At 34.9% G+C, this 27,230-nt stretch overlaps 1 protein-coding gene and 1 long non-coding RNA gene across 30 annotated transcripts in view; one reads left to right on the top strand and one right to left on the bottom strand.

The window, feature by feature from the left end:
- Window positions 1-27,230, bottom strand: part of LOC128870443 (twitchin) — a 243,403-nt gene that overhangs the window by 71,635 nt on the left and 144,538 nt on the right. For 20 of the 29 annotated variants that reach the window (XM_054113098.1, XM_054113102.1, XM_054113093.1 and 17 more), the window contains 4 exons: window positions 15,370-15,540; window positions 14,486-14,521; window positions 7,716-7,748; window positions 4,612-4,653 (listed from right to left, as the gene is read on the bottom strand). In XM_054113098.1, the coding sequence (XP_053969073.1) occupies window positions 4,612-4,653; window positions 7,716-7,748; window positions 14,486-14,521; window positions 15,370-15,540 (282 nt within the window). The remainder of the gene's footprint in view (window positions 1-4,611; window positions 4,654-7,715; window positions 7,749-14,485; window positions 14,522-15,369; window positions 15,541-27,230) is intronic. The other 9 variants (XM_054113106.1, XM_054113097.1, XM_054113100.1 and 6 more) reach the window with 6 other exon arrangements.
- LOC128870449 (uncharacterized) overlaps window positions 6,159-27,230 on the top strand; it is a 31,226-nt gene continuing 10,154 nt past the window's right edge. The window contains exons 1-2 of the long non-coding RNA XR_008455380.1: window positions 6,159-6,307; window positions 6,385-6,746. This is a non-coding gene — a long non-coding RNA (uncharacterized LOC128870449). The remainder of the gene's footprint in view (window positions 6,308-6,384; window positions 6,747-27,230) is intronic.

The raw sequence follows: 27,230 nt of genomic DNA on the forward strand, positions 1-27,230 counted from the left end.
TCCAATGCCACTTATAGATGATTTACTAGACAGATTGGCAAACAAAAAGGTATTTACAAAGCTAGATCTAAAAAACGGGTTTTTTCATGTTTTTGTAGAAAAAGACTCAATTAAATATACTTCTTTCACAACTCCCTTGGGGCAGTACGAATTCCTGAGGATGCCGTTCGGACTGAAAAATGCGCCCGCAACATTTCAGAGATTTATTAACAAAATTTTCGCGGACATGATTCGAAGTGGAGAAGTTATAGTTTACTTAGACGATCTTATGATAGCAACGCAAAGTGTACAACAGCATTTAGAAATATTGGAAAAAGTTATGTTACGGATTGTTCAGAATAATTTAGAGCTACGACTAGACAAGTGCGAGTTTTTACAATCAAAGGTGTCGTATTTAGGGTATGTCATTACAGACAAAGGTATTCAAGCCGATGAAAAAGGACTTAAGGCGATAAATAACTTTTCTGTCCCAACAAAAGTTCAGGAAGTTCAAAGTTTTTTAGGCTTGTGCTCATACTTCCGAAGGTTTATAAAAGATTTTGCGACTATAGCCAAGCCTCTCCACGATCTTACGAAAAAAGATAAAAAGTTTCAGTTCATGGAAGCAGAAATAGAATCTTTTAACAGTCTTAAAGAAAAACTTATCGCATCCCCGCTGCTAGCGATCTATGATCCGAGTGATGCAACAAAGTTACATTGTGATGCAAGTACTTTAGGGTTCGGAGCAATATTGTTACAGAAAAAGAAAGACGGGAAATTTCATCCCGTGTTCTACTTCTCCAAACGAACGACCGATGCAGAATCCAAATACCACAGTTTCGAGCTAGAAACGCTAGCGATAGTGTATGCGTTAAAAAGGTTCAGGGTATACCTTCAAGGTATTAAATTTAAGGTAGTTACTGACTGCAACTCTCTTACTTTGGCACTCAACAAAAAAGATATGAATCCAAGAATAGCGAGGTGGGCATTAGAATTGCAAAATTATGATTACGAAGTTGAGCATAGGTCAGGCAAAAGAATGCAACATGTAGATGCACTAAGTAGAATAAACAACGTACTAGTAATTCATGCCAATACTTTCGAAGAAAACTTAATCGTATGCCAAAGTAGAGATGAACGGATTAGAAAAGTAAAAAAGGAATTAGAAGTTAAGGAAAACAGTCAATATGAGATGAGAAATGGAGTAGTTTATAAAAAGAAGGACAATGACTTACTGTTTTACGTACCTGAGCCTATGGAACAACATGTTTTGTATAAATACCACGACGAAATGGGACACCTAGGTGTAGACAAAGTAATAGAAACCGTAGGGAAAAGTTATTGGTTTCCAAATATTAGGAAAAAGACGGCCGCTCACATTGAAAATTGTTTGAAGTGTATAGCGTTTTCAAATAAAGGCGGTAAAAAAGAGGGGCTTTTACATATGATACCTAAAGGAAACGTGCCGTTCGAAATGGTTCATATTGACCATTACGGACCAGTTCATAGCAAATGCACAAAGTACAAACATATACTAGTAATAATAGACGCGTTCACAAAGTTTGTTCGTCTCTATCCCGCGAAAACGACAGCTTCCAAGGAAGCCGTTACTGCCCTAAAAGATTATTTCAGAGCCTATAGTCGACCAAAATTCATAGTATCAGACCGAGGAACCTGCTTCACCTCAAAAGAGTTTGAAGAATTGTTAGAAGAAAGAGGTATAGAACACATAAAGGTTGCCACAAGCTCGCCCCAAGCAAACGGCCAGGTCGAAATCGTGAATAAAACCTTAGGACCTATGTTAGCAAAGATGGTGGATTCTGAGAAAGAGATTAGATGGGAGAAAGTATTAGAGTCAGCGGAATACGCAATGAACAATACAGTACATAGAGCAACCAAGGAACAACCTAGCGTACTTTTGTTTGGGGTTAGACAAAGAGGAAAGTTCGTAGATAGCGTAAAAGAAAATGTGGTAGAGCCAGCACAAAATTCAACTCCAGCGATAATAGAGAACGTCAGAAAACATGCAGAATTAGAACAAATCAAAGCACAAAGTTACAACAAAACCTATTCAGATATGAAACGGCGAGAACCTCGCAAATTTAGCCTAAATGACTATGTTGTAGTCTCCAACACCAGTTCGCAGGTAGGAGCGTCAAGCAAGTTGATACCCAAATACAAGGGACCATACAGAGTAACTAAAATTTTAGAAAATGACCGCTACGTAGTTGAAGATGTAGAAGGTTTTCAGCAGACACAGATTCCGTATAAAGGTACTTGGTCGGTTACAAATCTAAAGCCTTGGTGTGGTTTTAAACAAAGTCTCGGAAAAAATACTGAGAAGTAAACAGACTTTATTTGTGTAAACGAAACTTAGTAGAATCAGGAGATTCTATGTGTCAGGAAGGCCGAGTTGTAAACAGTAATTGTAGGCATGTGCTTATACTTACGTAATTAGCCCTTAAGACTTATTTAGTAAGCTTTCGTTGTAATTAGACCTTAAGACTCGTTGATGGTAGCGTTTGGTACGATAGGCCATTTTGTAGAAATAAAGATTGATTCGGTGTATAGCGCAAGAAGAATAAGGTGCTGTTGTCATTTCTGACGGTTTAATTATCATTATTATTATACTATGAAGAGACTTATTTAGCTATAAAGAATTTAAAATTTTTTCTCTAAGCCACAACGACCTTAAGGGTATTAAACTGCTAACGGATCTTCAAGATATTGAAATTAAAAGAAAAACTCGCCAAGCTAAGATTATTACCTTTTTAAAATCAATTTGAGTATCTTGTATAATAATTTTTTTTTTTAATTTTATGAACTCTTTTTATATTTTTCTCGTAAGCGGACATTTCTCACAAGCGGACAAATTTGTCAGTCCATTAGATGCCCACTTAAGAGAGAGTACACTGTAACATACATATAACTTGTCCCTGAAATAAAAGCTTTTTTAATTCACTTCATATAACTGCATGTTTACTTATGCTATTGGATGGGCAACTAAGTAATTGCGGATTTCACTCATAGATGGCTTCAGTTGAATTTTTAGGTTTGCAGACGTAGTACAAATGTAAACCATATTTTGTTATTTGATAGTTGGTAATTCAGATTTCAATCAGTAAAAAAAAATTGTTTGATCGGTTGCGTAGTTTTCGTTTGGCGATCGTTGCAAAATGGAAAGGAAAGGAAAGTGAAAAGGAATTTTTTCGTCATATTTTGCTTTTTTATTTTCGCAAAGGGAAAATTGCACCGCAAGCTCATAAAAAATTATGTGCTGTTTATGGTGACGAAACCTTAAAAGAACGGCTGTGTCAAAATTGGTTTGCCAAATTTCGTTCTGATGATTTTTCCCTCAAAGATGAAAAACGCACTGGTCGTCCAATCAAGTTCATGACGCTCTAATCAAAGCAATAATCGATTCGGATCGTCACAGTACAACACGTGAGATAGCAGAGAAGCTTCATGTATCACACACATGCATTGAAAATCGCTTATGGTAAAACAACTTGGCTATGTTCCAAAACTTAATTCATGGGTTCCTCACGAGCTGAAAGAAACGCATTCAACGCAACGCATTAACAGCTGCGATTTGCTAAAGAACCAGTTAACCAGCTAAAGGTGAACCAACTCAAACAACATCAAAAGCTGATATTCATCAAAAGAAGGATTTGTTATCAGTTTGGTGGGATTACAAAGGAATTGTCTACTTTGAACTCCTACCACCCAACCGAACGATCAATTCTGATGTATACATTGAACAACTAACGAAATTAAACAATACAGTTGAAGAAAAGCGTCCCGAATTGACAAATCGAAAAAGTATTGTATCCTATCATGTCAATGCAAGGCCACACACATTTTTGGCCACTCGGCAAAAATTATTGGAGCTTGGTTGGGATGTTTTGCAACACCCACCATATAGTCGTGACTATCTGATTACTTATTGTTTCGATCTTTACAAAACTCCTTGAACGGTCAAAATTTCAATAATGATGATGATGTCAAATCGTACCTGATTCAATTTTTTGCTAATAAAAATTAGAAGTTTTATGAACGTGGGATTATGATGCTGCCTGAAAGATGGCAAAAGGTCATTGATCAAAATGGGCAATACATTACCGAATAAAGTTATTTAGTTCCATTAAAAAATTGTCTTTGATTTTCTAAAAAAAAAACCGGAATTGCTTAGTTGCCAACCCAATATTACAAAAGGCCATTCTGTCAAACTAGCGATTAAAAATAAAATGAACAGAACGTATCATAAATTGAACCAGATGCAGAAAAAAAGTGCAACAATATGTGTGTGAATGTAGGTACAATCAACCCCTCATGCTCGAATCTTTTCATTTCCATGCAATTCTCGAATTATTATTATTGCTATTTAATTGGAATGTTCATTTCATCATTATTTACAAATATATTTATGTTTTATGGAGAGTTGTTTATTAACATTTAAATTGTACTTCCATCGGCAGTTTTCTGTGAGCAATTTTTATACATAATTTATTTACAAATCTATTTTATCATACACACAATAAATTTAAAAAAATGCTGGTATAAATGCATTTAGTAACTATTATGTAACTTGAAAAACGTTTGAAAAAATATAGATATAACAATTCTTTTAACCTGTTTCATATCACCAACTTCTCCAGGACGTTGATTTTTTTTCTATGGATAAATAGTGTAAAAGTTTAATAAGTTATTCTGCATAAAATAATCTAACATGTTATTTCATCATGTTTATTTTTTGTTTTTTACTCATTGGTTCTCATTGTGGAAGCACAGCAATCTTCATTTTAAGAAACGTAAAACCACATATGTATGTACCTTTCTTTGGGTTTTCGAATTCAAATATCCCCTACTACGTATACTGTGGGCTAAAAGTAAGGTGAATTTGGTTGTAAAATGAAAAATCCTTATTTATTCTTGTAAATCAATTTCATCCCCTTCAAAATAGTCCCCTCTCGATGAAATACACTTATGCCACCCATTTTTCCAATCCCCGAAACATGCCAAATAGTCCGTTTCCGGTATAGCCATCAGCACCTTCTTCGATTCAGCTTTTATCTCCTCAATCGACTCGAAACGCGTTCCCCGGAGTAGTCTCTTGAGTTTTGGGAATAGCCAGAAGTCACACGGAGCCAAACCAGGCGAATACGGTGGTTGCGGAAGGATATGCGTGGAATTTTTGGCGAAATCGTCACGAAGAACGAGTGCAGTGTGAGACGGTGCATTATCGTGATGCAAAAACCAAGAGTTGTTGGCCCATAATTCTGGACTTTTTAGACGAATTGCTTCGCGTTTGAGAGTTATGTCAAATAATATTCCTTATTAACAGTTTGGCCAGGTGGAAGGAACTCATAGTGCACCACTCCACGAAAATCGAAAAAAACTGTCATCATGACCTTTATTTTTGAACCTTACTTTGACGTGCTCTTTTCGGTCTGGCCTCGCCTTTAGCACGATATTCGCTTGATTGGCCGGTTGTTTCAGGATCGTAAGCATAAATCCAAGACTCATCTCCCGTAATTATGCATTTGAGCTTGTCCTGATAGTCTGAAAGCATTGTTTACACACATCAACGCGACGACTTTTTTCCAAGAAATTGAGATCTGATATTCCGATCATATCAGTAAGGTCTTTAACAGTCAACGGACGATTTTTGAGCACTAACTCCTTCACTTTATTGACGTGTTGATCATCTGTTGACGTCGATGGTCGTCCGGAGCGCTCCAAGTCATCAGCACATTCTCGACCCTCTTTGAAGTCTTTTTACTACTTATAAACATTTTTCTGCGACATGGTCGAATCACCAAATGCCTTCTGGAACATGCTAAACGTTTCCGCAGCCGAAATTTCATTCCGCAAACAAAATTTGATGGCACTTCTCTGCTCAATCAAATCAGACATTGTAAAAATCGAAAAATGCACTCTGGGTCGTTTGGTAAACACAAGCGTAAATATATTACTGATAATGACATTCACATGAAAGTTGGCTCAGATGTTATTAACAGTGCTGCCAACTCATGAAAAAAATAACTAGAGCGAAATTTTAATCCCGCGAAATTTGACAAATAAATTCAACTTACTTTTTGCCTACATAAAATATTTTGATGCAAATATTTCCCGGGTAAATACAATCAATTTGCAGATTCGGGCACTCTATCAAAATACACTGTATAGTGTGATATCGAAGTAAAGGGTTCGTTCGTAAACGCAGTATAATAGTTGCACCGCACAAATGACGAAAGTTAAGAGTCCGTTAAAAAATGTGTAGTAGTCTGCTTAAAAGCTATTTTATACAACTGTTGGCAATACTTCGGTAAATTACCTCACTATACATATTACTTTTGCAAAACTGTAACCACCGCTACCGTATGTACCGTATTAACTTTTTAGGAAAAGCGACCAGAATTTAATATGACAAGAACAATAATCTCTTCGCAAGATAATAAAAGCGAGGAATAACAACATTTCGACGAAGCTTATGGTACAATGCATTTCATTAATACTCCTGAAAATTTTAAGTCGTCTGTACCGCTACCAATGAGTGATGCTACCAATGACGTTGTTGAAAATGGCGCTTGCTCTCGGAAATATTAAATAAATTTTCGCAGTACGATCGCAATAGCAAAGCCATACCTACATACATATGTGCATATGTAAGTATGTACAAAGTTAATTTTGCAGTAGCAACCACAAGTGGCAAGACTGCAGCAGAGTTCCACAGAAATACTGTTTTTATGAACAAACCCAGACATGTAAGTACTAATAAGTTAAGCAGGTGTAGTGAATAAATCCGTGTACTTATAGGCATATGTATGTATGTGCATATATGTAAATATGTATGTATATACATAGTACATAAATGTGCATTTGTCCTAACTTAGCTTGCAAACTGTGAAACATCATATCATACAAACATAATGCGTTACCATGGACCAGAAAATGAAGAGCTCCGATCGTTATTTGAAAGTGTAAAGCCCTATAAACATCCATAACTGTATGTATAGGAAAATGTACGTATGTACATATGTATGTATGCATATACATATATGAATTTACAAATGCCTGTTTTTTCTTTAATTTAAGAGTGTCTGTTTGTTGTGTTTGTGTATAGTTGTGAATATATACATATGTGTATGAATGTAAGTAGGTATACATATATGAATGTAAGTACATATGTATGTATGAATATGAGTTATGTAACATATATACAAGCCCATTGTCCGATATACATATCACCCTTCATCTGATCAACAGTTCAGACGAAGTCTGTTCTGTAGATGGGAGTTTGCAACACTTTATAAACTTTGATGACAAGTTTTTGTCTCTACAGATCATACCTATGTTCATACATTCGTATGTATGTAAATGTCCATTCTATAAATTACCATAACAGCAGTACGCATCGCTCTCGACAATGCGTTTGTTGGGTTGTGTACTGTTATACATATGTATGTGTGTAAGTGGTTATGTATAAGATACTTAAACTCATTGTGAATTTGTGTTTCTGAACGCAAAGCCAAATTAATAAAGATTTAATACTGTACTCTACTAAAAACAAACCCATAACTGTTTAAATGTTGAAGCATTTAAAAAATTCTACTGCGGCGAACTCTGGGTGCGCATGCATTTTTATATTAGATAAATACTTGTCTGTTGGTATTGTTTTTTGTATCAGAAAAAAACAAATTGTTCGCATACTGTAACTATTTGTATATGCTCACCTGTCCATCACCAACCTCGCCTGGCCTCAACAACTGTAATTAGTTTATGTGTAAAAACACAAAATTATAATTAAAGCATTCATAGGTACACTTATACATATGTATGTATGTATGTCAGGTGTGTTAAGATTTTATTTAAACTTGCTTCACATGCAAGTTTCCGGAATGTTGTATAGTATGTTCAAATATATTTACTATACATAACGATAAAACGTGCACCACAACACACCTGTAGCTGAGTTCCGGTGGCACATGATTCAGTACCGGATAAAAAATTTGCATATAAAGCAACTATAAAATCTAGTGATCCGTTCATACGTACATATGTACACACATATATAATAGAGAGATTAACATCGCTGGTCACTAATAACGTCATCCAATATACATACATATGAGTGTGGGATGTACACATTATGTAATATCAATTTGAATCCTTTTTCTACCTACATTAAAAAAATCAGTAACCTCCATAGCATTTGATTTCGATGCAGAAACGGAATCACGTTTTGGTTGAAAATGTGGTTAAAAATTTTTAATAGATACCACATAAATGTGATATTGTTTTTGTTTTTATATTTTATTATTCAAAAAGACTTCTTTAATTAAACTTCAAAGTTGAAAGTAATGGGTAGGGATATCAACAGAAGAGAACATTCTGGGGATCAAAGAAGAAGTTCAGGGGCGAATTCCACAAAGTAAAGTTTACTAAAGTAACTGATTTTTTTTTGATTCCTTGGTTGGAATGTCAAAGTGAACTTCTTCTGTGTCATTGTCCTATCTATTTGCTTACATAACCATTGAAATTTTGATATTCAAACAACTCAGTTGCAAAAACAATATATAGGGTGAACGATATGAAGTGTTACCAACTTCGCACTGCTTGTATCTGTAAAACAGCTCATGACATCAACGTCAAAATTATTCTAATGACAGTTCAATATATTGTTTATAAGCAATAAAAAGCATTTGCGTCTCAGTTTTGTTGAATTTTTTTTCTGTGATGGAGTTCAAACGTAATAGTGTGATTGCGTTATATATGGCTGGAAAATCACAACCAGCCATTGTCCGTGAGCTCAGTCACCTCAAAATGAATAAAATGTTTGTGTATCGCACTATTAAACGTTACAATGCGCTTGCACGAACGTGGCGAATTTCCTAACATTGGGTTTTCTGATGAAACAAATTTCCCAATTGAGCAGTTCATAAATACTCAAAACGATCGTGTTTACTTGACCGAACGCTCATACGAGAATGTCAGCCTACGTATGGCCACTCGAAATAATTTCCCATCGCAAGTAATGGTTTGGGTCCAGTGACCGCTGATGGACGCTCTCCAATCGTTTTTATCGAGCCTGGTGTCAAAGTGAATGCGACTTGTTATCGGTAAAATGTTTTAGAAGCTGGTTTAGAGCCATGGACACGCAAACATTTCGGTCGTAGACCATGGACGTTCCAACAGGACTCGGCATCGTCTCATAAAGCTCGTATGAACCAAGAATGGTTAAAATATCATGTCCCACACTTCATTTCGTCCCCACAATGGCTTTCGAATTCGCCAGACGCAAATCCGATGGACTATTCTATCTGGTCCATTTTGGAGAGCAACCTGAGGACTAAAAAATATGCCAGTATGGATGCACTGAAAAAAGCGATTATACGAGAATGGGCCAAAATACCTCAAGATCACATTCGTGGAGCATGCAACTCATTTTTTTACGTTTGAAGGCTATAATCAAGACAAAAGGTGGTCATATCGAGCTGAAGTGAATATATGTTAAAATTATTAACATTTTTGAACAATTTTGTCTTTGAAGTCAATAAAAACTAATTTCACACAAAAAAGTTATGGTGTTTTGAATAGGTAGCACTTCATATTGTTCATTATATTGTTCACCCTGTACATGTAAATGGTTTATAATTATATTTATAGTTTCTCTAGTGAAATCATCTTCAAGATAGCGACATCAGTGAGAATATTTTTGGTAGTGCTTTAACAATTGGGATAATAAGAGAAAGCGGCGGAGTACGATAAATTCGTTCGATAATAAAATGAAAACGAATGCTCAACTATTACGTCAGTTCAAAACCTGATTATTCAAATTCCCTGAGAGCGGTATGGCGATTTGCGGATGTCGCCACTTTCTGCAAGAATGATAGATTATCAGGTTTTGCTCGAGGCGAATTGAATACCTAAGGTTGTTCCTTCCGAAAACCGTTAGAAGAGAAATTATTGTACATGTTTGTAAAACCTCAGTGAATGGTTTGGAAAAATTGTGGTTTGTGACATTGAAACTAAACAAACTAATAAAAACGAAGTGCGGTGTGTTAAATTTTGAAAGCAGGTGACAAGCGTATGTGGTGACATGAATTTAGAAAATTTAAATATTTTTCCTAAAATAGTTAAAAATAATCTTTTGATTGATTGAAAATCATTAGTGTAAGTTATATTTGGTTCATTTGAATTTTAGTGAAAGAAATACAAGGATATAAAAAGAGAGAAACCAACGTTATCGCAGCGGGCCTGCATGCATGTATTTTCGGTAAGAAATGTATATTTCTGTCACGGTTAAGAGAATACAGAAGGTAGTGAATTCCGCGAATCGTTACCCCCCTCACAGTGAATTGGAGAGAACCATCTGATTTGCTGGCGTAATAATTTGATATTCATTTCCATTTCATTATTGTATTACTTTTAGTTTTTATTGTTATTCACAAACAAATGTAGAGACTTCTATTTAGAGATTTCTTAATCACTCCATACCATCTCCACTTCTATTACCACTTTGGCAGCCTTCATAGATATAGAGGGTGCTTTTGATAACGTTAGGGCGGAGTTAATTCTCACTGCGTTAGAAAGACTAGAGGTGGAAAGACCTATCTGTATCTAGATCTCGTGACTGCTTGGCTGCAGGGAAATTATTGTGGTGACAGGAGGGTCTAAAGCTACTAGGTTCGTTCTGGGGGGGAAGCCGCAGGGTGGTGCCCTTATGACTCTCCTTTGTCTAGTTGCTATTGATGAGGTTCTGACAATGTTAAATAAGAGTGGTGTTAAGGTAGTAGCAATCGCCGATGACGGCGTCCTAATGGCATCGGGACCGTTCCCCCAGTCATGGCTGAGATTTTGGCTGTACTCAGTCGATGGGCTGCCACTTGCGGCCTCCGAGTTAACTCTGACAAAACGGTGCTGGTGCTATTTACCTAAAAATATAAACCTCCACACTTTAGACTTCTCAAATTAAACAGCCACGTTCTCCCGCTTTCATCGGAAGTTAGGTATCTTGGAGTGATCCTTGATTCCAAAATCCGTTGGAAGCTACAAATTGAAAATCGAGTAAAGATTCAAGCCACTGGCCGTTCTTTGGATGTACAACGTAGTGTTTCTGCCACTTTTAACTTATGGATGCTGGTTTGGTGGGAACCCCTTCGGAAAGGCTATAATATCACTAAACTGGGATGGGTTAAAGGAAGTTGGCCTCTGGAGACAATCTGTCGAGAGACATGGTAGAATTTTTGAGCTGTTAACACCATATTTAACTCTACTTCGGATATATATATTTATTCGCAAACTGCGATTTAAGGGTCCTGCCAGGGCAATTTTTTCAAGTAGGCAGGATTTGAATGAAGGGAAAATCTGCACCGAACCTGGTACCTCTGTCTTCACTGACGGCTCCAAGATGGAATCGGAAGTTAGAGCAGGGGTTTTGTCCAAATCAGTGAATTTATCTATTTCCCTTAAAAATGCCGAAAACTGACTCTGACGACGCCATGGCAACATGGCCACTAGCCAACTCTTGTAAGGAGGAGATCAAATCTCTTGAACGTGTAGGAAACATTTCTCTGATCTGGGTTCCAGGACATAGGAACATAGAAGGAAGTGAATTTGCAGATGGGCTTGCTAGCAAGGGGGTTGGATTGGTCTCGGAGACCTCCTACCTTTTCATCGACATCCCCCTGACTGTTGTTAAAGGGGGAATTGCACAACTTATTTCTAGGAAAGCGCAGAAGAGATGGAGCTCCATTTCTTCATGTGCTATTTCATAAAACCCTGAGGCCCCAATACAATAGACGGAGGGCTCATAAGGTCCTGTAGACTCCACGCCATTCAATTTCCAAACTTGCCAAGGATTTGAAGATTAGTCACAAAACGTTTTAGAACCATTTTGCTCAGGATAATTATAGCTATGTTAATTTAAGCGTCAATATAAAGTGAAAAAATGTAGAGAGCTTGTTATTTCACCAAAAATATTAAAAATAAATAAAAACTTTATTACAGCTAAATGATATACTATATTTATTGAAATGAGTCAAAGGGATTTAAATAGGAACATAAAAATTGTATGTGGGGAAATACAAACACAATGCCAAAACATCTTTAAAAATGTATACTGCGTAGGATTTTTTTTCCTTTGCACGTTGATAAGGGCAAGCGGCTTCATTGGCTTTGTTAAACTCGCGGTAATTGCGCCAATCAAGAAGAACTATGTAGTATGTGCACGTATATACATACATATACTCCTACTAAATCTTCAGCCAAGCTTACTTTGCCGTCGAATATAAGTTACATATAAGAAATATACGGATTTAGAAAACTGTATTTTCCAATCGCCGCTGTTGCTTTGCATGTGGAATTTTTATTCAGCTCAGGACCATGTGTCACTTAAACGTCATGAAGCTCTGTTAATTTATGATGATAGATCTGTGTATACTTACATATATACATATATATATATATGATGAAATATAAAAGAGGGAAAACCTGATGATAACTGTTACGCATAATAATATAATAATAATTTTATAATATAATAATAATTTTATAATATAATAAAAAGCTAAATTTCGTAGTACTGAGAATACATACATACATATGTTTTAGATATAATATGGCAGAACTATTATGTAAATTAACCCTAGGAGCGTTTCATTTTATTTTATGTTATTTGTTTATTAAATTATCGTACATATTTTATTATATTTTCTTTCAATCGGTATTATCTTAGTTTATTTTTCATATAATTCTTTTGGTTTTTGTATATAAATTATTTTTAAATAGTAACGAAATATTTTATTATGACAACTTATATTCAAGATACATACGTTTATTCCATTTATTGCTTATATTCGTACATACAGTATTGTGTAAACCTGAACAACTTTAATATGGGATACAAAGTATGTATAAGTAGATCTCCATTATATTTTCTTATTTTTTTCAATTTACGCATGCTAAAAATTGAGGTATCCGGACGAAACTTTTTGAAGCAAATGTGATCAAGTTTTTAAACGTAAAATATACCAGGAAGTGCTAGTACGTTTACTACAAATTTTTGGAAAAAGTCGAGAGACCAGCTGGTTTCTAGTATATCCGTCAATATTTGAAAAATATGCGCATTACCCCTTCTGTTGTAATTTTTGTCCATTTCTTCTATAATATGGCCCATGTCATACTTTTTGAAGTTATGGTATGTTTTCGGATTCAACATAAGAGTAAGTCTCACATATATATGTTCAATTGGTTAAGGTATGTCGATTTGGGAGTTGTTCGCAACAGATTTTCTACATTATATACCATAACAACCATACCTTCGCATTATGCTCGGCATGTTTTGGGTCGTTGTCTCGCTGGAACCAAAATTACTCTCCCAGCTCTAATCTCTGCGTACTTTGCAGCTTTCATACTCTCCTTTTAAAATCTGTATATAGCCCAATCCGTATAACCCATCTCCATTGTAGAATGTGTGAATGTGAATAAATGAATCTCGTAAGAATCATCAAGTTTTCATGGCGTGCAATTCAAAAAAGTAAAAAAAATGGAAAGTTGTTGCACATTTTTCTAATGTCAGCTTGTTCCTATTTACACTTTTTTACTACAAATGTTTCAATTTCAGCTTTTATTTGTACAAGGTTGTTCATTAAGTTTTGCGGTTCGATAAGAGAGGTCAGGGATGGAATTCATAAATAGGAATCTCGTTGGAACAAGAGTTTTGATGCTCCGGGAGACTATACTGAATATTAAAGTGCAGTTCAAACCATAAAATTGGGTTTTTCTTATCGAACTGTAAAACTTATTGAACAATCTAGTAATCACATAAATAAAGTAAAGGTTTGAATATGATATTTCAATTCATAAGAAATTGACGAATACATTTGCAATTCAGTTTAAATTTGCTGAATTTTCTGCTATGTGTGCATTCTTAATACTAGATGAATATTGTGAGCGAAAAGGCAATCAAAATACACTAATTAATAGCTGTATTCCTTTGCACCCGTCCTAAAAAAACAAAAGGAAGTTTAGCGAACTATGTACGTAAAAAGCAACAACTCAGAATGTCCTACTAGAGTTGATATAACCGGTATTGACTATTTATTGATAGGAAAAAGTTGCTCAGGTTATATTGCAATTGTAATACTATATGTATGTACATACATATATATGCATATTTATGTTTATTTGGAATAAAACGAATAACTTCTCCCTTATGTTTCATTTGCATACTTACAAATATAATATACATATTTCAAGTACTAAGTAAACTCACTGTTTAGTATATGTACGTATGTATAATTTTACATATATACAATTGTATTTTTTCTTTGGTTGTGTTATGTATTTTATAAACTTGTACATATATAACTTCTGTCCAAATTATTAAACAACATACTTAATGTCAATACACAGATGTATAAAATAAATGGAAAAAAATGTATTTTATACCAATACTTATTACAATAGTTAGTGGAGTCGTGAATATATGCTTGATGCTTACCCTATTATCCGCCACTTCACCGGGTCGCAGTTTCTTCTAAAGAACCGATGAAGATTGTGGCCCGAATTTTCATATGCGATATGTTTCACGTAATATGTGGTGGTGTTGGTGGCAGGTTGAGGTAAATTTTGTGTATAAAGTGTGACGAATGTATGGCAACGTGTTTTGGTAGGCGATAAGTATATTGTTTTGTAATTGTTTCATGATGTTGCAAATATTTGAGGAAGTAATGGTGATTTTAGGTGTTGTTGGATTCGAGTAAACAAATAAAAGCAAAAGATGTGGTTGTTGAGTATCATAACAGAAATTACACTTGTATTTAAATCGGTAAAATAAACTCATACCTTATAAGTGTGGTGATATAAAATATTGGGCGTGAACCAAATTCAATATAAATACGGGTAACGGGATATAACAACTAAAAGCACTCATACATAGTAAACATAGCAAAAAATTTATAAACATAACAAAAATTGATAAGCGTTCTGCCATAATTTGAAGGAAACCAGAACTTTTATATTTCCATAAAATGTCCTTCCTTTACTTTTGATCCAATATATTACAATTATTTTAATCGTACTAAATGTAGACATACACTCTATATATTGGTATATCTCCTACAACTTATTTATATATTTACTACAAGTATTTTGGTTTCTGTAAAAATCCAAAAAGTATAAGCCGTGTTTCTATATCTTTACTGCTTGAAATGTGAGTGATCAGATAGTTTCGAAATAAAAGTCATAAAATCGACTCATACACTAAAAAGACAGCTAACTGTTGGAGTTATTAAAAACATTTAAGCTCATTGCCGTAAACAAAAATTGTATCTGCCAAATTTTTTCGCGTGTAAATATTGGTATCAAACTTGTAAGATTACGTACCTCATCATTTATTATAAGTGATGGGCGACGTCCCATTTCAGGTGGCACCAGTGATCCTCGACGACTAGCAGGTTCAGGTGCAAGTGACGGTCGTTTTTCTCTAACGACTTCAATCTTGGGTGGTTCTCCTGGTGCAGGTGGCTGTATTTTTGGCACCTTTGGCTTTTCATCCTTTAAAATGAAAATTTTAATTTTATATGATTTAATACTAATTGGGAATACTAAATAAAGTTACGTACAATATAACATAGCATTAAGGGTATGAGTAAAAGTAATGATAGGAAGAAAATGAACATTTTTGCTTGACTACAACTATTTTTCTTCAAAGCTACAGAACCTTTTCCTTATAAAAACCAAAATTGTCATGTGGGTGTAATTACTTGTCATTATACGTGTAAGCATTAAATTTTACTTACGGTTGACCGTTTTAACTATTTACGCAAATTTTATTACTATTTAGAATAGCAAGAGGATTTTAAATTATTTACTCAGTGGAAAATTTTTCTTATGTAAAGTTATTATGCTGTTAAAGAAATACAGCTCAACAATAATTTCCAAGATTATAAATCATTTCTTGCAGTTCATTTACCATACATACATCTTCAGATAACATAACTAAATCATGATACCACCTCCTAAGCTGTCAAGTAAATCATTCAGATAAATCAATAAGAGTAACGGCAACATCAAACAAACCTGCCTCACTCGTAACAATGTATTCAATTTTTCCGGCATTTCCTCGCCTGTCCAGATCACAGAGTCTGTATTTTTATAAAAAATTTCGATGAAAAGATATCTTGGGACTGTGTCAAAAGCTGCTTTGAAGTCTACAAAAAGTGCATAAGCTTTTGTTTTTTGTTCAAATTTAACATAAATGATTGATGTCAAGTTGTAAATGTTGTCCGCCGTGGAGTAATTTTTCCGAAAACCTGCTGGGAATTTTGTGATTAATCTTCTACTCTAAACAATTTGTGAGTCTCTCGTATAGTATGCCCGTCATGATGGTAATGCACTTCATGAAAAACATACCTTTGTAGTTCGAAACTTAGTCATTATTACTTTTCTTAAAGATTGTGAATATGACACTAGTTTTAAAAGCAGCATCTGGGTGCCCATCATTATATTATATATTTTAGTGTAGACTTTAGACGACTCATTGAGAAATTCTGTATCTGCATTAATAAAGAATTTGTATGTGATCCTATCGAAGCCTGGAGCTTTTCCCGATTTTGTTTTCTGAAGCATTTGGATGATTTCTGTCGAAGATATCGACTTAACTAAGCTATCATCCGATATTGGTATTGATGCATAATATATAATTAAATATTTACCAATGCATCTGGTGTCTGAGTTTAGCCTCGTCCAGACTAGGCCCCGCCACTCTGCGCTATCTTTCAAAGCATTTATTCTTTGCTCTAGATCTTCATAATATTCCTTATTGCTCGTTTCACGTTTTTCTTTGTATATTTTGTTTGCATTAAGATATTTTCTTTGAGTTCTGCATTAGTTGTTTTGTGAAATTTCCTCAATAGCTTTTTAGAAGTTTGCTTTCGCACTGCTGTTGAATTTGTAATCTTCGCCAAGTTTCATCTCATCGTTCGCTTTCTTTTTGTTCAATTCATTTATAAGACATCGATTATACAATTCTACTGGTGAACTATCCCAACTACAGGTAAATTCTGATGATGTCTAACAGAATTTCGGTCGTAGTGTAAAAGTAAAAAAAAGAAATGGCAAACCTCCGAGTGTATTTCTGTCATGAAAAAGCTTCTCATACAATATTTATGTCGCTCGGAGTCGACTTAAAATTGTAGGTCCTTCCAGTTGTGGAACAACAACAAGACGAACGCCACAAATTGTAGGAGGAGCTCGGAGCTAGATATATTCATATATATATATACATTAGCGTGGCAGTTATTTGACCTGTTTCTTTATATACAATATTTTTTCGCGGGCTACCCTCCAGCTTGGTTCCATTCTATATAAAAGTGACCTCTGTGAAATTTGGTGCCAATCGGATAGGGGAAAAGTGTGCCCCCGAGCCTTTCAATATGCAAAATTTACCCCAAAATGACAAAAAATTTTAATTTCATTAAAAGTGGGTTTTTTATTTTACATGAGTATATATACAGCGTAAATAAGTAGTAAAAGAATTTAATTGGTATAGTATATTATATTATACAATACATATATAAATTGAAGAAGGAAATTATTATCCATACAGTATTTACCATATATAGTTCCATATGACGCTTACTTCATTGCATATAAAAAAAAACTAAAAAAAAGAAATAACTCATTGAAGAAAATAAAATAAAAATGAATTAAAAATCTTTATTTTTAGATATAGTTTGTTTATTACTGTCTGGGAACCTCTGTCGATAGTCACTTACAACTTGGAGCACGTACTGCATTTGTCGCTCGTTTTTTGTATATAACTTATTAAAATCCTCTACTAGTTCAACACCTCTCTCCACCGTATCATTTGTTACTTTAAGTTTATTAACTACTTTTAAAGCTTGGACGAAATCTTCATGTTTGTGCCACCGGGCAGGATCTGTGCATAGGAATTCGTCATTTATGTTAAATCTTGCAAAGAATCGTTTTGTTTTGTTGGAGACAAATTATTCAAGTCCTTGGTTTAATAATTCAGGAACTTGGCTTATTTCCACGGTTATCCTTTTAATACTTTTTTCACATTCAGCATCAGTTTCACGATTCAACGCCTTTACCATTTTAATTTTTGATTCTGCTCTCACATTTGGGTCAAAGAAGGCCAAGGCGATAGATTCAGGTGATAAATACCACAAATGATTTTTGATTTTTTGTAAAGCCACACGAGAGATGTCTTCGTCAACTGTCCGGTATTTGTAAATTTTGGAAAGAACACTGAAATCCAAAAATGGTGCTTTGGCTGCAGAAGGCGCACAAAACCACGCTTCGATATATATACTGATAAGGAAAATGCAAATATCACAAATTGCATTTTCCTCACGCGGTGATAATTTAAATTCATCGCGAAACATGGATATCTTAAAGCAATAAATAGCCTTTGCCATCCACCTTGCATGATGGATAGCTCCTGGAGCACGGAAGGATACTCCACGAGATGGTATTTCGCCACGAAAAATAGCAGCCAATTGTAAAAATTCTCGATAATCCTCTCTCGGTTGTTGTTCTTGCAACGTGCTTCGTATAAAATCAAGAACTCGGGAAACATCGACCAGATCCAAATGTTTTCTGATCTTCTTATTCACGATTCCGGTCTTAAAATTATTTACATTTATTTTATTCCAAGCAGTTTGGAACTTTTTTAAGATTAGTACGGTTGGGCCGGTAGTTTTACCCATCTTTTCCTCGAAAACGGCTTTTAAAATGATTTCGTATATGTGATGGCGGCAAGGCAAATATAAGAGATCTTTTTCTAGAAAGCTTTCAATCAAAACACACGCACCATTAAAAGCGCCCGTATTAGAGGCAGTAGTGTCAAAAACCAATGCTTTTACGTAGTGCTGAAAGACCCATTCCGCAAGCGTTTCGCAAACAGCTGTTGCCTGTTCTTTTCCACTCCCTGATTGCAATGCAGGTACACCAAGAAGTTGATCAGCACCGCAATTTGAAAGAATAACAGGAAGTCGGTATACTGTCTCTTTACCTGTTAGTGATGGCAGAAATTTACTATCCCAATGTATCGTAGCGGCAGGCTATTCCTTATCCTTAAAGATATTTTTGATTTCGGTAGCTTTCTTTTCGCGGAGTTTCTCACGAGAATTGTTAATAGACCACCTGTTGATCGCAAAAGTCTCCACATCTTGACCAAGGGCGTCAAGTGTAGCTATAAGAATATGAACTGCATTTCTGTCACTGATCTTGCACTTATCCAAAGCAGCTGCAAGCTTAGGAGTTATTATTATTTGTCATCCTCTTTTTTGTTTTGCTGGTACAGACAAATGTTTTGAGCATTGCGGAATTTCCTCTGAAGCACGCGCTTCTAAATCTTCTGCGCTGCTTGAACTCGACGTCATCAGTATATCAGATTGAGCTAGAAATAGTATTAACAATATAAGTACGATTTAGTTCGATATACATAAATATTCATGTTAAATAGGTAGCTAGAGAAGATGAAGATAAATACTTACTCAATTGAAGAACTTCATTATTGCTTCGTTCTTTTCTCTTCTCCTCTCATAATTTTCGCTCAGAAACTCGAGTCTCTTTCGCACTTAGCTGGTAATCAATTCCATACATAAACCCCGGGCATCCTTTCATCCGCTGATTGTTTAAGAACTGCTTATCTTCTTCATTCGATATGATATTCAATGCATTGGCGTGTGCAATATCGAAGAGATCCTCGAGTTTTTCAACGAAATATTTTTCTTTTTTCTTATGATCCATCGACGTTCTTGCAGCATGCTTTTGAAGTTGCCGCCACTGCTGATAGAGACCTTCTAACTTTGGTATACAGTTCTTTAGTTCTTGCTTCGGAATTCGGGGTTTCTCCCAATATATCATCACTTCCCGCACAGCTAGTGAAGCACTGCCTCGTATTGTTAAATCACACACCCGTAAATTGAAAACAAAACTTGTAACGTTTGTTTTACAGATGGAAGTTTGTTTCCAAAAATTTAATTTGAATAAGCAGAGCAGATACACGTTTTCTCGTAATAGAGGTCGCGACATTGTACTACCGAATGTGTTCACTTCAAATGTTGTACGCAACTAATGATTTTTTTAAAAAACTTTAATACAAAACTTTTTTAGCCATAAAAATTTGGAATACCGTTGTTATTTCAGAAACGAAATGCTCGCCTACTTTATTTGATACTAGTACTAGTTTTACTAGATGATGACATTGATATTATCCAAGACTCGATGTGTACGTTAGTCAAAACGCGAACCCAATTTTTTATGCGCGGAAATCTGTTTGAAGAAATCTATTTTCATTTCGAATTTCAAAATGTGATCAGTTGATAAGTTATCTCACATATTTTAACTTCCGTTTTGTTTTTGTAATTCAGAAATTGAAGAAAAATGGAAAAATTTTGACAGAGTTGTCAAAAAGCAAGGGTCGAACGACTTGGTAGATTCTGCATTGAATATATATATTTTTAAGCGTAATAATTTGAATTATCATTGTAATGTGATAAAATAAGTGCTCGGCTACTTTACTTTACTTACTAGTACTTATACTACGAATTTTCGGGTTTTTTGAAACTTTGAAGGCCCGGAGGCACACTTTCCACTTACCAGATTTACTTCAAACTTTTTTTCCACCATTTTTATATATAAAGGAACCAATCTGGGGGGTAGCACCAATAAAAAAATAATCTTGCAAAATAACTGCCACCCTAATATATACATATATAATATATATATAGATAGGTATGTATGTGAGTGTTTGTTTCTTACCTTTTCTAAAAGAAAATTTCGATTCTAATTAATTTTTGCAAAGTCGCTACCAAAATTTGATCCTAGTATTTTTTCAGCAGGTTGATTTTTACATGTAAGAGATATGACGATATAAAGGACGTTCACTGGTCGCCAATACAGATACTATCACCTTTGACAACGATTTTATGGAGCAAATTTAAAGATGGTAAATCCTTGTTTAATTGTAACAGTGCCATTTTGTTTTCCTCTTTCTCTAAGCTTAGATCCTTTTCGATGAAAATATTGGTGTCTTTTAGCTTTTTCGAGTTTTACAAATTTTCAGTTGCCATATATGCTGTTTCCACTTCTGCTACTATGATAACCTTTTCGTTTCGTTCAGCATCGCGGATAACAACATGTTGCAAATTCAGATGCTGCTTACACATTTTTTGAATTATTTCTGTGGGTCTTGGATCTTTCCCTAAACCTTTTACAACTATTTTGTTTCTGTGGTGTGGCACACGTTTCTTTGAGCTCATCTGTATCTTTTTTGGAAGCTAGGTGCTCAAGTTTATCAGTAACATTAGTCTCAGTAGTCTATGTATAGCAATCATTATATCCTTCAATATTATGTGCGGAACATTATGCGCGATGTCTGGTGATAGCTCAGAGTTTCTTCTTTTACTACTCTGTGCTGCAATCCTGTTTGCCTCGGGAGTGCGATTCAAAGGCATGTTGGCAAATGCTGCGCGAGCGCCACGCGTTATCGATATTAGGCTTCTTCTTTTCGCCAAGCGTTAGCAAGTGGCGAATAAATGAAGCAAGTGGTATAAATAAACATAAGTTGGCGACGCGGGAATAGAACTGCGTATGTAAGGCTGAGTATTTAAAACCAGTCAGGGTTCTCCAATTTTGGTCATTTAATATATGTATATATTACTTCAGCGTCGTTTAGCTTCTATGCATTTAAGTATGTATTTTTCTAGTTTCCTTCAGTTTAGGGTATTTTCCCAAGAAGTGATACATGTCTTCTTCTTCGTTTAAGCTGTATAGGGTTAAAATTTTCACCGCGTTACCATAGGCTATTGCATTTAGTTTTAGCAATCGACATCTTGCTTTATATATTGTTGAGATGTCAGCTAGCCGCGTATCTTCTTTAATAATCTTCTTTGCATAATCTAAGTATGTATTTAAAATTCGCGCCGTGCTTGCTTTCTTTTGCTATGTTTAAATTTTGTTATTTCATTTTTGATAAAAGCTGGATACAGCCATCTTGCCAGTCCATAGCCGTTGTATTTTCTTCAAGCTTAAAGCCGAACTTCATACCTAAGTTGTTAAGTTGTTTGTGCCAAAACACGTTTTTTCGTAAAATGTACTGTGTTAATTTGTGCAGGAGGCTACTGCTGATGTATTCATAAGTAGTTTTCCAAAAGTATTTTATGTGTCGTTCTAGGGAATATAAGTACCTATCTTTCACGTAAGCTTCTAGCGTTGTTGCGTAATTCGGGGTTATGTCAGGTAATTTGAAAATTCTTTTAATAAAATAACGCTGAAGTTTATTTACTTCTTCAAATAGCGTATCACCCCAGATTTGAGGTGTGTATGTTTGTATGTCTCTATACACAGCTTGAAACAGCTCCATTTTGCTTTGTATGAAATGTTTGGTTTAGCTAAGAAATTGCTCCATGCTCCAATGCTAGCTTTTTCTGAATTATTTGTAGTTTCCACTTGCTCAGCAAACGCCATTTTGAGTGTGAGAATGACACCAATATATTTATTCTGCCACCATTTTTATTTCTTTGCCTTTGTACCACCATTTTTTTCAGCCTTGGCTAGTTGACTACCTTTTCTAATGACTATCACCTCAGATTTCATTGAATTTACTTCCATCTTCTATAATCAATCAAATTAATCATAGATTAAAATACTTCCGGTTCTCATATTCAAATATATATCTTCTATCAGGTTTGTTATTTTGTTTAGTATTCCCATCTGTCGGAGTTTATAAATTAATGTTTTCCTGGGCACTCTGTTGAAGGCCACTTCGAAATCCACGATGTATGCATAAATGTACTATAGATGCAAAATTGTATACATATGTCATCCAGTTTCTATTTTAGTTGTAAGTCTTGCATTAATCAATCCCATTAATACTTTTGCGATACAGTTCATAAAGGATATGCCGCGATAAGCACTTGCTATGTTTCCATTTACTTTTTAAAGATTGAGAAAATTATTGTTTTATATATGTAATGATTCGTCGATTTTTTTTCAAAGATTTTGTTCCTTTATTATTTAGTACGTCCTCTTTTGAGGCCCTTTTGCTGATATCTGCTTTGAAAGTGGTTGTGTGCATGTCTTCCATCTCTTGTTGTGTATTTCCAGTTCTGACATTTAAGTCGGCCAAAACAACTGCAATTTTCTCTGGATATTCCTTGAAATATTCCTTCACTACCTACGTGTCTTAATACCAAGCTGCTCCTCTTATATACAAGGGAATAAAAGTAATGTTGTAATGTAATGTTATTTATCACATCTACTCTAATCTTGTGAACATTTCAAATCATTTGCAATTATAATACTTTTATTTTTGTTAACTATTTTGCTATGATAGAATCGTAAGTTTTTGAATTTTCTTACTAAGTAATACATTATAATCTGTGTTTACATTTTGAAGCGTGTCTTCATACAACATTTTTATAGTTCTATTTACATCTCCCTGGCCGCATACTAGCTGGTTTTCATTGTTCCACCTCAACCATTTGTTCGTAATTTTCATCTTATCATCTCAAAGCTTATTCGGTGCTTAGTGGTAGTCCCTATAATCTCCTTTTTCAGATTTCTCTATACTAAGATCTCTTTGATTGTGGTGTCCGCCAATTTATTTAAATTTTAGAAAAAATTTCAATATCCTGTTCAGACATCATTTCTGCCTGCTCTGTAATTTTTCCACCTCGCTCGAAAATTTTTTTGTTGACTTTATCCTTGATGAGTTATTAATCTTTGATATTTCTTCCTAGGTTGATGTATTTGCATTTAAATTTATTTAATTTATATCAGTAGTACAGAGTAAGACTTAAGTATTTTCATAGTACTCCAACATTAGTATATACAACTATCATAGAACGATTTTAAAACGAAAGTTTCTTATTCATCCAATATACATACATATACTGAGTTTTCCAATAACAGGTGTTATTTTGAATAGCCCGCTATTTCGGTAGACGTCACTTTTGAAGCTGTCATTTTTTGATATTTGACAAGTAGAATATACGCCATTAATAAGAATGGAACGATACACGCTTAAACAACGCATTGAAATTATTAAAATTCAGTTCAAAATTCAGACGGTTCGTAAAACTCGAACATATTTGGGTCATCGTGAAGCACCGTTGCGGTCTGACAATACAGAAATTGGTGAAAAAATCCGAGCTATTGGGACAAGTTAATGATGTGAAGAATAAAACCCGTGCACGTCGCTCAAGAACAGCCGAAAATATTTCTGTTGTAGCCGAAAGTGTTGAAGAAAACCCAGGTTTGTCCATTCCTCGTCGTTCTTTGGGATTAGGCATTCCACAAACGTCATTACACCGTATTTTGCATAAAGATTTGGGTCTTAAGGCTTATACAGTCCAGTTAACACAAGAACAACAACGTCGTGTCTTTGCTGATTGGGTAGTTGAAATGCATGAAAATGATCCGGAATTCCATCGAAAAATCTTCTTGAGTGATGAGGCCCATTTCCGCCTCGGTGGCTTCGTCAACAAGCAAAATTGTCGGATCTGGGGCTCAGAAAATCCAAGAGTTATTGTTGAAAAGCTCCTCTATCCTCAACGTGTGATTGTTTGGTGTGGTTTATAGTCCGACGGAGTCATTGGACCTTACGTGTTCCAAAATGAAGCTGGCGCAACAGTTACTGTGCCATTCACCGCTATCGAGATATGATTAACAATTTTTTATGGCCAGAATTGGATGATATTGCTTTGAACAACGTTTATTTTTAACAAGACGAAGCTACGTGCCACACAAGCAAAAAAACCATTGATCTTTTACGGGAATGGCGTGTTTCTACTTGCCAAATATGAAAAAATGACAGCTTCAAAAGTGACATCTACCGAAATAGCGGGCTATTCAAAATAACACCTGTTATTGGAAAACCCTTTATTTTCATCGTTTGATCTTTTTCCTTTAATGGGGTCAGCTTTTCTTTTATCCAGAATACAGAGAACGTTACTGCATAGAGAAGTCTCAATGACAGGAACGTATGGAACTTTAATGGGTACTCGTCTCGTGAAGACTAATCACCACAGACACATTTTTCACCAAAAGTAAACAATAGGAGACTGAATTATGTAAATTAAGCAGCAGTCGATAAGAATTTGTTGGTGATTAGACGCAAAGAATTTTAGGTAGCCTTTTGATATGACCTATAATTTGATTTTTTTCCAAATCATCCAAAATTATATACACAATTTTGTCTGCCTAAGGTGCTCTGTTGAATTCCCTTCAAGTAAATCAAAATCCTCTATAGAAAACGCTTCATTATCAGGCACACAGGAAGATGGCATATGCAAATTTAAATATGTGAATTTATATATTGTACATATGTATGTACATATGCGCATATATATATAACTATGTATATGCTGTGTCTTTGTATGGACACTTGCCCATACGGTAAAGCTTCTCAAGAAAACCAGCGCACATTCATAGGCACAGCATTGTATGTACAGTAACCTTAAAATGCTGTCATTTCAGAGTAAGTTTCTAACTTTGCAGCTAGACACATATGGCTTTGTGTGCTTTTTATCAATTGAAGAAATACATACGTACTATACTAATTAACTATTTACCTACTATCAGAGAACATAAAATAATTGTTTCGAAATTTTCTCTCAGTATTCAAATGTCCAACACACGACTTTTTTATAAGCTACTTATGTATGTTGTTTTCTGCAACTTACTGTATGCTCATGCGCGCACTTGACGCACAGCACTGCGGTTGTCGAGCATATAGAAAGACATATTTACATACATATATTGACTTGACAAAAATTCAAGATTAACCATATATTGGCAAATAATTCTACGCGAAATATTCCATTATTGACTATTTTCGAATGGTCGTCTGGGATTTCTTCAATCTTAGTTGAAGAATTTTTTCATCGCTGAGAAAAAAATGAAAGTACTTTGCTCGTAGAAATATGAGCTCGAACTCATTTATGAATTTGTTTTTGTTGTGCTTTATAATATTTAGAATTGTTCAGCGCCGCCGCGACTAAAGTAATCATGGTTGCTACGGGTGCGTCTATGAATGTGTTTTGTTCTTGTAGTCGCTAGGCTTAGAATTTTAGGTTTGGTATCATACGCATGTAGAGGCACAAAGTAAGTGTGTGCGGTTATATGTATATGCATACATACATACATACATATATACGTGTATGCATTGTTTTGCTCAGAATAGAAACATCTACTTACATACATTGTCCCAACATATGTATTCATATGTGCATACATTACATATGGATAAGTCGATCCTCCTTTACGCCTGCAAAACGTGGAACTTGTTGCAAAAAGATGCACAAGCACTTCAAAGCTTTGTAAACCGCTGCTTGATCAAAATCATGCACGTATTCTGTCCAAATACAATTGCAAACACCATGCCCTGGCAAGTCACAAAGCAAAAAATGATTGAAATTGAAATCACTAAACGTAAGTGGAACTGACTTGGCCATGTTTGTCTATTTACTCTTGAATTTTTTTATAAGTATGTAGGTATGCATATGAGCTGTGTTATGATGCAGGTTAAGATTTTTTGCCCTCATAATATGGATGGTAGATGTTGTATGTATTCAACACTTTATAGTATATGAATATACATAATAATTTAAAAAGTACAACATATTGTTGAATACTATCCCTTGATGCAAATGAAGGCTTTACAAAGATAATTAACCCAGCAAGAAGAGTCCCGGTCACGTAAATCCACATCCTGGGTTCGAATCCCAAACAATTTTTTTTTAATATATATTTATTTTATTTTGTTTTAGTTTAATGGTATTTGTGGTGTGCGTCTTGATGTTGATCCACGAATGGAGGGACCTACAGTTTCAAGCCGACTCCGAACAGCAGATATTTTATGAAGAGCTTTTTCATGGCAGAAATACACTCGGAGGTTTGCCATTGTCTGCCGAAGGGCGACCGCTATTGGAAAAATATTTTTCTTAATTTTGGTGTTTTCATCGGTAATCACGCACCAACCCATTCGGCTACGGCGTTTGTTTATTTTTGCTGATGCAAAAATGAGAACAAATATATGAATAAAGTTTGCTTACTGCTTACACATTTTCCAAAGGTGACGGAGAAAAAAAAAAATAGATTTTCATACAAATACGAGTGCATATATGCTTGTAACATACAAAAAAGTTTAATTTTGTTACAGTTTCGGTCACGCAGGTTTTGCTGGGTACATCCTTGCACGTTCATACATA

The sequence above is a fragment of the Anastrepha ludens genome, chromosome X (genome assembly GCF_028408465.1).
Source record: "Anastrepha ludens isolate Willacy chromosome X, idAnaLude1.1, whole genome shotgun sequence".
Classification (NCBI taxonomy): domain Eukaryota; kingdom Metazoa; phylum Arthropoda; class Insecta; order Diptera; family Tephritidae; genus Anastrepha; species Anastrepha ludens.